This window comes from Bufo bufo, chromosome 1 (assembly GCF_905171765.1).
Source record: "Bufo bufo chromosome 1, aBufBuf1.1, whole genome shotgun sequence".
Lineage (NCBI taxonomy): Eukaryota > Metazoa > Chordata > Amphibia > Anura > Bufonidae > Bufo > Bufo bufo.
Genome location: NC_053389.1, coordinates 721,713,003 through 721,726,462, shown reverse-complemented (window position 1 = coordinate 721,726,462; position 13,460 = coordinate 721,713,003). Strand labels below are relative to the sequence as shown.

Here is a 13,460-nt window from a genome sequence, read left to right as displayed (position 1 = left end):
GGGAGGGGATGTCGGTCTGCATGCTGTTCATGTTTGATTGAGTTATGTTGTTAGACTTCTTGAACTGTATATATACTAAGTTGGTCTTCAATAAAGTCAGTTCTTGATTTACTCTTCAACATTGGTGTTGCCTGATGATTGAGGAGTCTAGTGTTCTGTCCTCATATATTGGCTCTGTCCAATTAAGGCAGGTTTGAGCTGAGGACACTGGAATTTGGGTTCCAGCGGAGGGGAAGCTGTTTTCTGACGGAGGTATCCAGTCGGGGTACCAGGCGGTTCGTCACAATTAGTTGCAGCAGTGGGATTTGCTTCCTCCCTACGGAGCAGTCCTAACCACCACCGGGATTTATTTCTCAGCCAAATGAGGAGAACTGACTCAAGCAGCCATGACCCTGGCAGTGGAGTACTCCAAATGGTTGTGGATCATCTGTCCAAAGGGAAAAAAGGGTCTGTCTATGGAAGACTACTTCGCCCTCAGGCAGATGGCACGGACAGCTCTATGGAATATTACCAAGCCACACCAGGGCCGGTTTCAACCATTTCCAGAACAAAGGGTCCAAGATCAGATGGGCCTGCGAATGGGTATCCTGCGAGAGCAGTCTCAGGAGCATTGGGTGGCTGATTTGCCCAAGTTGGTTCAGCGAGAGGTAAAGCTGGATGAATGGTATCGTGCCCTGCGTTGGTATGCAGAACAAACACAGCCAGGATTTGCAGCTGAATATCCAGAGGGCTACAACTTTGATGACCCTGGACTGTTGTGGGACACCCTGGTGGATATGTTTGAGGTTGGGGATAAGGGGGACTCTGCCCTGGAGGACCTTTTTGCATACCGGGAAGGCTTGCTTGGTTTGGAGAGAGTTTCAGAGCTGAGAGCTGATTTGGAGTACGTGATAAAACAAGAATGGCTACTGGGAAAGGCATACAAGGAGCTGCTAGGATGCATCCAGCAGAGTGTCTCAGACCCAGTGGAAGCCATATGCTCAGAGACTGTGGATTTAATTGACTTTTCTGTGGAGGTTGTAAAGCTCACTGAGTCCCCAGGTGAGGCGCTACAACAGGGCAGAGTGCCACAAGCCTCTGCCCAGCACCTGGTACAGCCCTGGGGTTCCAGGAAGAGGAGGAATATAGCCTCTCTCCCCAATGGCAGATGGAGTTCCCGGGAGAGAGGGTAGCTGACCTCTCTACCCAACTGCAGATGGAAACCCAGGGAGAAGAGGTAGCTGATCTCTCTCCCCAGCGGCAGAGGGCATTCCAGGGAGAAGAGGTAGCCAACCTCTGTTCCAGCGTCAGATGGAGACCCAGGGCGAAGAGGTCGCTGACCTCTCCCCCCAGCGGCAGATGGAAACCCAGGGAGAAGAGGTAGCTGACCTCTCTCCCCAGTGGCAGAGGGCGTTCCAGGGAGAAGAGGTAGCCGACCTCTCAGCCCAGCGGCAGATGGAGACCCAGGGAGAAGAGGTAGCCGACCCCTCAGCCCAGCGGCAGATTGAGACCCAGGGAGAAGAGGTAGCCGACCTCTCTCCCCAGCGGCAGTGTGTTTACCCAGGAGATGACGTGGGTGGCATCACTCTCCTGCAGCAGAGTCAAGCGAACCAGTTGAAAGAGGTTTTGGATTTATCTTGTCCGACTACTGTTGGGACGGGAGAAATGTGACGGACTGAACCGTCACTGGGGTTGCTGGAGAAGCCTGATTGCTAGCCCCCTTCTACAGACTATGGACCCAGAACTATGGAGACCCCCTTCAGACCTCTTGGGGTTACAAGGAACTATTAACCCTGATTTATGTGTGGAGTTATAGGCCACATCTTTCCTGCTGCCCATTAAAAGTGCAGGGTGTGAATCCAGCAACACAAAGGGGGTTAACTCTGCACTGAGACTCCCAATGAATGTGTTAGTTTATTTGTCCCTTTGTTCTATTGTGTTAGTGATGGGATTAAGATAGCTGACTCTAGGAATAGCCAATTCCGGTATAGAGGAGTAGATCACCCTGTGATACACTCAGGAGATAATCCTATCACCTGTCTTCTTTCTCCCAATTCTTTCATTAAGACACTGGGGAGGGGGATGTCTGTCTGCATGCTGTTCATGTTTGATTAAGTTATGTTGTTAGACTTCTTGAACTGTATATACAGGGTGGGCCATTTATATGGATACACCTTAATAAAATGGGAATGGTTGGTGATATTAACTTCCTGTTTGTGGCACATTAGTATATGTGAGGGGGGAAACTTTTCAAGATGGGTGGTGACCATGGCGGCCATTTTGAAGTCAGCCATTTTGAATCCAACTTTTGTTTTTTCAATAGGAAGAGGGTCATGTGACACATCAAACTTATTGGGAATTTCACAAGAAATACAATGGTGTGCTTGGTTTTAACGTAACTTTATTCTTTCATGAGTTATTTACAAGTTTCTGACCACTTATAAAATGTGTTCAATGTGCAGCCCATTGTGTTGGATTGTCAATGCAACCCTCTTCTCCCACTCTTCACACACTGATAGCAACACCGCAGGAGAAATGCTAGCACAGGCTTCCAGTATCCGTAATTTCAGGTGCTGCACATCTCGTATCTTCACAGCATAGACGATTGCCTTCAGATGATACGAGATGTGCAGCACCTGAAACTACGGATACTGGAAGCCTGTGCTAGCATTTCTCCTGCGGTGTTGCTATCAGTGTGTGAAGAGTGGGAGAAAAGGGTTGCATTGACAATCTAACACAATGGGCAGCACATTGAACACATTTTGTAAGTGGTCAGAAACTTGTAAATAACTCATGAAAGAATAAAGTTATGTTAAAACCAAGCACACCATTGTTTTTCTTGTGAAATTCCCAATAAGTTTGATGTGTCAAATGACCCTCTTCCTATTGAAAAAACAAAAGTTGGATTCAAAATGGCCGACTTCAAAATAACCGCCATGGTCACCACCCATCTTGAAAAGTTTCCCCCCTCACATATACTAATGTGCCACAAACAGGAAGTTAATATCACCAACCATTCCCATTTTATTAAGGTGTATCCATATAAATGGCCCACCCTGTATACTGAGTTAGTCTTCAATAAAGTCAGTTCTTGATTTATTCTTCAACATTGGTGTTGCCTGATGATTGAGGAGTTTAGCTTTCTGTCCTCATATATTGGCTCTGTCCAATTATTAGGCAGGTTTGGGCCGAGGACACTGGAATTCGGGTTTCAGCGGAGAAAAAGCTGTTTTCTGACGGAGGTACACAGTTGGGGTACCAGGCGGTCCATCACAGATGGAATACAATTTTTCTACCTTCCTGTTCTGTCTTGTTGCAAACAGATCCAATACCGGAAGCCCCCACATGTCGGTGATCTGACTGAAGACCTTCTGATTTAACGACCATTCTCCTTCTCTGAGAGACTGTCTGCTGAGAAAATCCGCAAAAATATTTTCTTTTCTTTTTAAGTGAACCGCTGAAAGGGACTTTAGGTTCTCCTCTCCCCACCTGAATATTCCTTTTGAGACAGCAGTCAAGGATTTGCTTCGTGTCCCTCCTTGATGGTTTAGATATGCCACCGTCGTCGCATTGTCCGAGAATACCTTGACATGGTGGTGTTGGATAGTTGGTCTCAACTAAAGAATATATACATTATATTAGAACTAGACCCACACCAGCACCCGGGTGATGATCATGGGATAGGAAAAAAACATCCATCAACCCAAAATGGAGGAGGTCACTTACCGGGCTAAGGGCCTTGCAGGGAGCAGCAGGTCTGCGTGGGGCGTCAGCATCAGCTGATGACATCTTTGCAGGGATCAGCAGGTCTGGATCCTTGCCACAGCATTCCTTCCCAGGGAAAGCAGAGCCATATTTTACCTCAGCGCCCTGCTCCTATTGGCTCCGCACACATGCTAGCTCTGAGTGCACGCCACGCTTCCTCATGGTCACTACCCTTGGGTAACGTCAGCCACTGCCGGAAGTGCGCCGAGGAAGGGCAATGCGGCGCGTCACAGAAATCATCCTGTCCACAGAGGATTCCTCCTTCAAGACGCGCGAGGCGTCGATCCCCTCTACCCAGAGGTAGGTACAGCCCGGAACGCCCAGCGCGGGACTTACTCCTAGGGACAGAGAAGGAGAGCCCACGCTCCACCCAGAGGCTCTGTCCCCTGCTCAGCCCTCCCAAAAAAAGGGGAAGGATCCTTAGGCTGAGCGCATCAGAATCAGCGTACTGACAAGGCTTCCACCCATCCTGAGGGACAGGAAACAACAACTGGAGTAGGTTGGAGGAGGTGTCTTTTTATTTTGGCTTCCGCTGTTGTTTCCTGTCCCTGGGAGGCGGGATCAAGCTCCTATCAGTGGTGGTGTGGAGGCGTTAGGGAAAGAAGGCTAAACCTCCTGACTCATACTGCCTGTACTATGTGTGTGTGCTGACTCTTCAATGTAGTTCTAGGATATGTAGCTTCACACGGGTCTCCCTGCCTCCAGCATGTAAGAGCTAAAAGGAGAGAGACAGATGACAGGGCAGACAGGCTGAAGCTATATCACACAGGAAAACATGGTGACCCTGCTGTGTTTTGGGGATAGCAGCTCTATCACTAATCTGTCATGGCTGCCCTCAGAAGACACAGAGCAGTGCAGTGGTGAGGCTCCACACCCTCTGTCTCTGCAAAGCCAGGCATGATGATAAATGTAGGATTCCTCAGAAAAACCATATCTGAAGGGGAAGGAATTAAGATAAAACAGTAAATAAGACAGCCTACTCTGCACTACATAGAGCTACTTAACCAGAGCTATTTCAAGTCAGGGGAAGGGTGCAAAAATGGAAGCATTTGAATATTTTATCTAATCCTTCCCACTTGGCTTAGCTTACCTGTGATCACCAAAGGAGCTTCATCATCTGGAGAATAAACACACAAAGCTTTTCCCAGAGCATGGTAATTAACGCCCGGTGTATCCATGTCCCAGTGTATCAGGGTGGTATACCCATCTCTTTGCAGAACATAGAACAACATGCTATAGGAGGTCACAGACCATATGTGAAGACTGAAAGGATCCTCAATATTATCTTTCAGGACTTTCACCCAACCTCCTCCAAATACTGTCCATCTAAATGCTGCTCCAGAGGACGAATTTCTGAGCTGTAAACTAGCAGTCTGGTGGCACACAGGAAAGCCTGGGCTGCTCTTGGTCTTGTAGAGCAGTGACAATAATGTGCCATCCCATGACCTTCACAGAGAAGAAATTAACAGCGAGATTATTCCTGAATGCAAGTAACAAATGGAGCACATACAGGTCTGTGAGGCATCCAAGCATATTCTGAGAAAGAATCGTGTCTTTATGTGAAATATAGTATTAGACAAAAGGAACCCTTACGTGAAATATTCCATTACAATTTGGTAATAAAGGTGATACGTGTCTGATTACAGGGGAGCCAAGCCCCACTGATCACGAGAATGGAGGTCACACATGTGAATAAAGTGGTGGTCGCACATGGGCGCTGATGCTCCATTCAAAGCTTATGGGACTGACAGATAGCCGAGTACAGTGCTCTACTATCCCTGTCAGCTCCATAAACTTTTAATGAAGCATGAGCACAGGACCCCAAATCTCATGATCAGAGGAGGTTCTCAGTTATCAGAAACGTATCACCTATCCTGAGGAGCTGTCTCATAAAGAAGCTAACTGCAGCAGGGTAATGAATAAACAGCTCTCAATTATAGGGTGTAGACGCACTAGGCCTTTGCAGGCGAGGTCTTCAAGGAGCGGAGCTTTTGTGTTTCAGTTCAGTGATAAATATTTTACTGGTGAAGCTTAAAAGGGTTTTCCAGGACTACTGCAAGCCCTGGTGTCTTCTCAAACAGTTGATCGGCAGGGATCCCAGGTGTCAGACCCCCACCGATCAGATACTGATGACCAATCCTGAAGATAGGTCATCAGTACTAAAGTCTCATAAAAACCCTTTAAATGCATTTTGGGACCAGACTGATAATGTTGTATTTACTTGAGGAAGTGGCCATTCTGGTCTCAAAACATGACTGAAACTCAACAATAATATATTTATCACTGAACTGAAACACAAAAGCTCCACTCCTTGAAGACAGGGCCAGCAAAGGTCTGGGTTTTCCTCTCCACTGTCCACCGTTTCCTTTTGGTCTGGGTCACCGGAACCAACAGGACCATTGGCTGCAGTTACCCGAGGAGGCAATGTACAAAAAAGCTCGATTAGTTGTTGTACCTATCGCCACAACCCCCTTAGAAAAGTACAATTGCTCATATGATGCCTTCATCCTTAACATATATACGACCCTGCACATGCATTTCGACTATTGTAGATGTTACTTTAAAAGGGGTATTTCTATCTAGGTGCTATTGGGGCATCACTGCAGCACCTAGAGGCTCCGTCTCCTCACCGTTCGGCACGCCCATTTTGCTTTGATGGACATCTCTGCTCTGCGCTTTAAAAGTAAAATCCTGCGCCGTCCCGTTTAGTATTCGGCGCAGGCGCAGTGAGTGAAGGACGCTCGTCTGCTGCTGGCTTCCTCACTGCGCCTGCGTCGAATACTTCAAAGAGCTCCCCGGAAGTGAAGACAGACGGCAGAAGGCGAGCGTCCTTCACTTACTGCGCCTGCGCCGAACACTAAACGAGACGGCGCAGGCACAGGATTTTACTTTCAAAGCGCAGAGCAGAGATGTCCAGCCAAGCAAAATGGGCGTGCCGAACGGTGAGGAGACGGAGCCTCTAGGTGCTGCAGCAACGGCCCAATGGCACCTAGAGGCTCATTTTCATATTTTAAAAGTTTGTTTTCTGGGCGAACGGCGGCATGTAGGCAGATAAAAGTTACACAGCTATGTACTGCTGACATTAGCACATCGCTAATGTCAGCCAGCTACATAACTAATTTTTTGATGACAGAAACCCTTTAACATTACCATGAAATATATAAGGTTGAGTCACCTGTCCATTTGAAAATCATGTCCTTGAGTCTCCTTAAAGAATGATATCCTTGAGTGCCGCTCGTTACGCCATTTCTGTAGTGCCAGATTGATGTTCTCTCTGCAAAAGAAGAGCAGTCATTCAGTACATTTCCCAGTTACTTTGTTTCCACATATTTTATGGAATACAGACTAACCTGAGATTTTCACTTAACCTCAAGGGAAGAAAGCAAGATCTTTCAGAGGAGACAACGATGAGATCTAGGTTTGAAGACACGCGTATACTTTTCAGTTTTTCTGCTGTATCAATGTCAGCCCATGTGGGAAGTTCAATGTCAGCCACTAACGACCCATCAAGGGTGTCAAAAACATCTGAGGGGTCAAGTCAAAGAATCAAAACCACTAACATGTTTCATAATACATTAGAAATGTGATTAGATGGCCCGCAAGGGAGAAACAGCTTTAATGAAGGATACAAATGAGCCCTGAAGTGTTCAGAAGAAACAGGATTTCATGCCTGAGACATGCATCGGAGATGTGTTCTGTAGTCTCCGGGTCCAGGTCCAGACAGAAACAAGACACAAGGTTTGGCTTCTGGTCCTTGCCAGAGTAGCAAAGATGTACAAAGACACTACTGCTGAGCAAAATGAATATGTCATCACCATGAAGAGACAGGAGAAGAACCGAGAACAAGGAAGGAACACCTGAGAAAAGGGAACATTCAAGTTAATCACTGATTAGTTAGGAACTCGTTACACTGCTCAACTCAGCAGACGATTGTCGAGAAGGAAGTGTTCCTTCCTTTCTTAGCTCTTTCACTTCTAAAAATTAGTGGGGATCTCAGCAACCAAACCCCCCACCCATCAAAATTTCTGACATGCCACCACACTAAGTCAAAGGTTTTTATAAAACAAACGTTAACCTTTAAGGTTCATATAAAACTTCCTTAAAACTATAGGTCAATTGTAGTGAGGACCCATACTCACAATTTAGTGAGGACACATGCAATCCAGTGAGAGCCCGTACTCACAATCTAGCAGGGGTGGACTGGCCATAGACCCTACAGGGAAACTTCCCAGAGAACCGTCCGGTTCCCACTCACAGCCACCAGACAGGTAAGTAATGATCTGACGCTCCCAGGGCTAATTAATGCTGGGAGTTTCAATTAACTTATGCACTTGGCCGGTGGCCGCAGGTGCCATCCTGACTCCTCAACTCAACTGTATTGTCATCCTGAGGCAACTGGAAGAAGATGGAATGTGGCAGCTGGTGCTGGCCACCAGAGAGGGACTGTTTCTAGGGAGGTAATTTGTGCTGCGCTGTGATATTTGGTTCTGCTAGGGTAGTATTTAAATATTAAATTATTTTTATAACATGGTATTGTTGGCCTCGTCTACTTGTGTTGCCCTGCCTTCTGTCAGTTTGGACCTGCCTAAAACATGGGACAACTTTTAGTTTATTTTCCAGGGTCACTTTAAGTTCCCCGTTTGCACCTGCAATCTAGTGAGGACACATGCAATCCAGCGAGAGCCCAATCTCACAATATAGTGAGGACCCATACTCACAAACATGATTCTCTGCACAGAGCTGCCTCAAGGTGTCTTCATCACAGAGACAGAGAGTAGCCAATGTCACCTGCCCATCCTCAGTAGACACTTCATAGACACATATATCATTGTTCTGACCAAGAGTCAAGACAAGTGGGTTCTGGTCCAGTGCAGTCTCATTATGGTTCTCATCTTCCCACAGAAATCTGTGACAAAGGCATTCCAGGTTATAACTGAGAGCAGTAATCATACAGGTGAGAGCAGATCCAGTAATTCTACATGCAGATGTCATGTCTGCTGGGGGTTCATATTGAAGAAAAGTGACGTACACAGGTAAATCAAGACACAGACGATAATGCAACTCCTGTATAAGATGCACAACACAAAAATCCCTCTACTCCATGATTAGTTTATCCATGGTTCATGCTGTAGTCATACAGTCAACATTTTAAAGGGTTGTCTGCTCATATTCATACAATAAAATGTTTTTCCAATGCCAAAGTATCAAGTATCATCAATGAAATCTAAGTAGGTGGTCTTACTGAGTGAAGGGTCCATCCAGCTGTGTACGAGCCCTTGTTCTAGAGGTGAAGATAGTGAGGCAGAGGCTTCTGTCCGGCAGAAGGCTACATAAGGTCAGGTTTTTGAGTCTGGTCAAGGACACCTTTAGAGGCAGCTCAGTCCAGTCTTGTAAAGTTATAGAAGGATCCAGAAGAACACTTAGTTCCATTTTACCGCTGAGACGTCAATCTAAAACGGAGCAAAATCCAATCAACGTTATAGATGTAGAATAATTTATATTAAGCAATATTTATGTTACTATGTACAGTATATGCATACCTGCTTTTATTATTTTTTAACAGATATATATATATATATATATATACACACACACACACACACACACACATACAGTGGGATGCGAAAGTTTGGGCAACCTTGTTAATCGTCATGATTTTCCTGTATAAATCGTTGGTTGTTATGATAAAAAATGTCCGTTAAATATATCATATAGGAGACACACCCAGTGATATTTGAGAATGAAATGAAGTTTATTGGATTTACAGAAAGTGTGCTATAATTGTTTAAACAAAATTAGGCAGGTGCATAAATTTGGGCACTGTTGTCATTTTATTGATTCCAAAACCTTTAGAACTAATTATCAGAACTCAAATTGGCTTGGTAAGCTCAGTGACCCCTGACCTACATACACAGGTGAATCCAATTATGAGAAAGAGTATTTAAGGGGGTCAATTGTAAGTTTCCCTCCTCTTTTAATTTTCTCTGAAGAGTAGCAACACGGGGGTCTCAAAACAACTCTCAAATGACCTGAAGACAAAGATTGTTCACCATCATGGTTTAGGGGAAGGATACAGAAAGCTGTCTCAGAGATTTCAGCTGTCTGTTTCCACAGTTAGGAACATATTGAGGAAATGGAAGACCACAGGCTCAGTTCAAGTTAAGGCTCGAATTGGCAGACCAAGAAAAATCTCGGATAGACAGAAGCGACGAATGGTGAGAACAGTCAGAGTCAACCCACAGACCAGCACCAAAGACCTACAACATCATCTTGCTGCAGATGGAGTCACTGTGCATCGTTCAACCATTTGGCGCTCTTTACACAAGGAGATGCTATATGCGAGAGTGATGCAGAGGAAGCCTTTTCTCAGCCCACAGCACAAAAAGTGCCACTTGAGGTGGGCTAAAGCACATTTGGACAAGCCAGCTTCATTTTGGAATAAGGTGCTGTGGACTGATGAAACTAAAATTGAGTTATTTGGCCATAACAAGGGGCGTTATGCATGGAGGAAAAAGAACACAGCATTCCAAGAAAAACACCTGCTACCTACAGTAAAATATGGTGGTGGTTCCATCATGCTGTAGGGCTGTGTGGCCAGTGCAGGGACTGGGAATCTTGTCAAAGTTGAGGGACGCATGGATTCCACTCAGTGTCAGCAGATTCTGGAGACCAATGTCCAGGAATCAGTGACAAAGTTGAAGCTGCGCCGGGGCTGGATCTTTCAACAAGACAACGACCCTAAACACTGCTCAAAATCCACTAAGGCATTTATGCAGAGGAACAAGTACAACGTTCTGGAATGGCCATCTCAGTCCCCAGACCTGAATATAATTCAAAATCTGTGGTGTGACTTAAAGAGAGCTGTCCATGCTCGGAAGCCATCAAACCTGAATGAACTAAAGATGTTTTGTAAAGAGGAATGGTACAAAATACCTTCAACCAGAATCCAGACTCTCATTGGAACCTACAGGAAGCGTTTAGAGGCTGTAATTTCTGCAAAAGGAGGATCTACTAAATATTGATTTCATTTATTTTTTGTGGTGCCCAAATTTATGCACCTGCCTAATTTTGTTTAAACAATTATAGCACACTTTCTGTAAATCCAATAAACTTCATTTCACTTCTCAAATATCACTGTGTGTGTCTCCTATATGATATATTTAACTGATATTTTTTATCGTAACAACCAACGATTTATACAGGAAAATCATGACGATTAACAAGGTTGCCCAAACTTTCGCATCCCACTGTATACAAGAAATACAGTTTATATACAGGTGAAACTCGAAAAATTTGAATATCGTGCAAAAGTCCATTTATTTCAGTAATCCAAATTAAAAGGAATTGCATTAATGCAGCTTAAAATTAGCATTTTGTGAAAAGGTTCAATATTCTAGGCTCAAAGTGTCACACTCTAGTCAGCTAATTAATCCATAGCCCCTGAGCAAAGGGTACCTCAAAATTGTGACTTTGGGGTTTTCATAAGCTGTAAGCCATAATCATCCAAATTATAAGAAATAAAGGCTTGGCATATCTCCCTTTGCATGTAATGAGTCTATCTCATATGTTAGTTTCACATTTTAAGTTGCATTACTGAAATAAATGAACTTTGCACAATATTCAAATTTTTCGTGTTTCACCTGTATATATATATAGCACTCCAAGTAAGGTGAAATGGTTGTGGACCGCTTTTATATATATATATATATATATATATATATATATATATATATATATATATATATTAGGGCTGCACGATATGGGAATTTTGTGTGATTGCAATTACGGCCCTAAAAATCGCAATAACGATATGCGATGCGATATTTTAAGGGAATTGTGCTAGAGGTCTATTTGCTTGGATTTTCCCATATGAGCCGCTGACGCGGCTGGGTATGGCACTGTTATGGGGGATCTGTGGATGGCGCTGTTATGTGGGGGATCTGTGGATGGCGCTGTTATGTGGGGGATCTGTGGATGGCGCTGTTATGTGGGGGATCTGTGGAGGGCGCTGTTATGTGGGGGATCTGTGGAGGGCGCTGTTATGTGGGGGATCTGTGGAGGACGCTGTTATGTGGGGGATCTGAGGAGGACGCTGTTATGTGGGGGATCTGAGGAGGACGCTGTTATGTGGGGGATCTGAGGAGGACGCTGTTATGTGGGGGATCTGAGGAGGACGCTGTTATGTGGGGGATCTGAGGAGGACGCTGTTATGTGGGGGATCTGAGGAGGACGCTGTTATGTGGGGGATCTGAGGAGGACGCTGTTATGTGGGGGATCTGAGGAGGACGCTGTTATGTGGGGGATCTGAGGAGGACGCTGTTATGTGGGGGATCTGAGGAGGACGCTGTTATGTGGGGGATCTGAGGAGGACGCTGTTATGTGGGGGATCTGAGGAGGACGCTGTTATGTGGGGGATCTGAGGAGGACGCTGTTATGTGGGGGATCTGAGGAGGACGCTGTTATGTGGGGGATCTGAGGAGGACGCTGTTATGTGGGGGATCTGAGGAGGACGCTGTTATGTGGGGGATCTGAGGAGGACGCTGTTATGTGGGGGATCTGAGGAGGACGCTGTTATGTGGGGGATCTGAGGGGGACGCTGTTATGTGGGGGATCTGAGGAGGACGCTGTTATGTGGGGGATCTGAGGAGGACGCTGTTATGTGGGGGATCTGAGGAGGACGCTGTTATGTGGGGGATCTGAGGAGGACGCTGTTATGTGGGGGATCTGAGGAGGACGCTGTTATGTGGGGGATCTGAGGAAGACGCTGTTATGTGGGGGATCTGAGGAGGACGCTGTTATGTGGGGGATCTGAGGAGGACGCTGTTATGTGGGGGATCTGAGGAGGACGCTGTTATGTGGGGGATCTGAGGAGGACGCTGTTATGTGGGGGATCTGAGGAGGACGCTGTTATGTGGGGGATCTGTGGAGGACGCTGTTATGTGGGGGATCTTTGGAGGACGCTGTTATGTGGGGGATCTTTGGAGGACGCTGTTATGTGGGGGATCTGCGGAGGACACTGTTATGGGGGATCTGCGGAGGACACTGTTATGGGGGATCTGCGGAGGACACTGTTATGGGGGATCTGCGGAGGACACTGTTATGGGGGATCTGCGGAGGACACTGTTATGGGGGATCTGCGGAGGACGCTGTTATGTGGGGGATCTGAGGAGGACGCTGTTATGTGGGGGATCTGAGGAGGACGCTGTTATGTGGGGGATCTGAGGAGGACGCTGTTATGTGGGGGATCTGAGGAAGACGCTGTTATGTGGGGGATCTTTGGAGGACGCTGTTATGTGGGGGATCTTTGGAGGACGCTGTTATGTGGGGGATCTGCGGAGGACACTGTTATGGGGGATCTGCGGAGGACACTGTTATGGGGGATCTGCGGAGGACACTGTTATGGGGGATCTGCAGAGGACACTGTTATGGGGGATCTGCGGAGGACACTGTTATGGGGGATCTGCGGAGTAGGGATCGACCGATATTGATTTTTTAGGGCCGATACCGATAATTTGTGAACTTTCAGGCCGATAATTTATACCGATATTCTGGGAATTTTCATTTTTGAGAAAAAAAAAAAATTCCTACACAAATCTGCTGAAAATTAATATGTTTATTGTTAATGTGTATTTTTTTGTTTATTGTTAATGTGTATTTTTTTTTTATAAGTCTTTTTCATTTATACTTAATATTTTTGTGTTTTTTTTTTTTTTTTA

The 13,460-nt window shown here is 45.8% G+C and overlaps 1 protein-coding gene across 2 annotated transcripts in view; it reads right to left on the bottom strand.

Moving 5' to 3' along the window:
- Positions 1 to 13,460, bottom strand: part of SPG11 (SPG11 vesicle trafficking associated, spatacsin) — a 72,011-nt gene that overhangs the window by 52,564 nt on the left and 5,987 nt on the right. The window contains exons 2-7 of one of the 2 annotated variants that reach the window (XM_040414358.1): positions 8,987 to 9,201; positions 8,463 to 8,650; positions 7,374 to 7,601; positions 7,095 to 7,269; positions 6,920 to 7,018; positions 4,835 to 5,190 (exon numbers count right to left, since the gene is read on the bottom strand). In XM_040414358.1, coding sequence (XP_040270292.1) covers positions 4,835 to 5,190; positions 6,920 to 7,018; positions 7,095 to 7,269; positions 7,374 to 7,601; positions 8,463 to 8,650; positions 8,987 to 9,174 — 1,234 coding nt within the window. In that variant the 5' untranslated portion in view covers positions 9,175 to 9,201. The remainder of the gene's footprint in view (positions 1 to 4,834; positions 5,191 to 6,919; positions 7,019 to 7,094; positions 7,270 to 7,373; positions 7,602 to 8,462; positions 8,651 to 8,986; positions 9,202 to 13,460) is intronic. The other variant, XM_040414359.1, reaches the window with a different exon arrangement.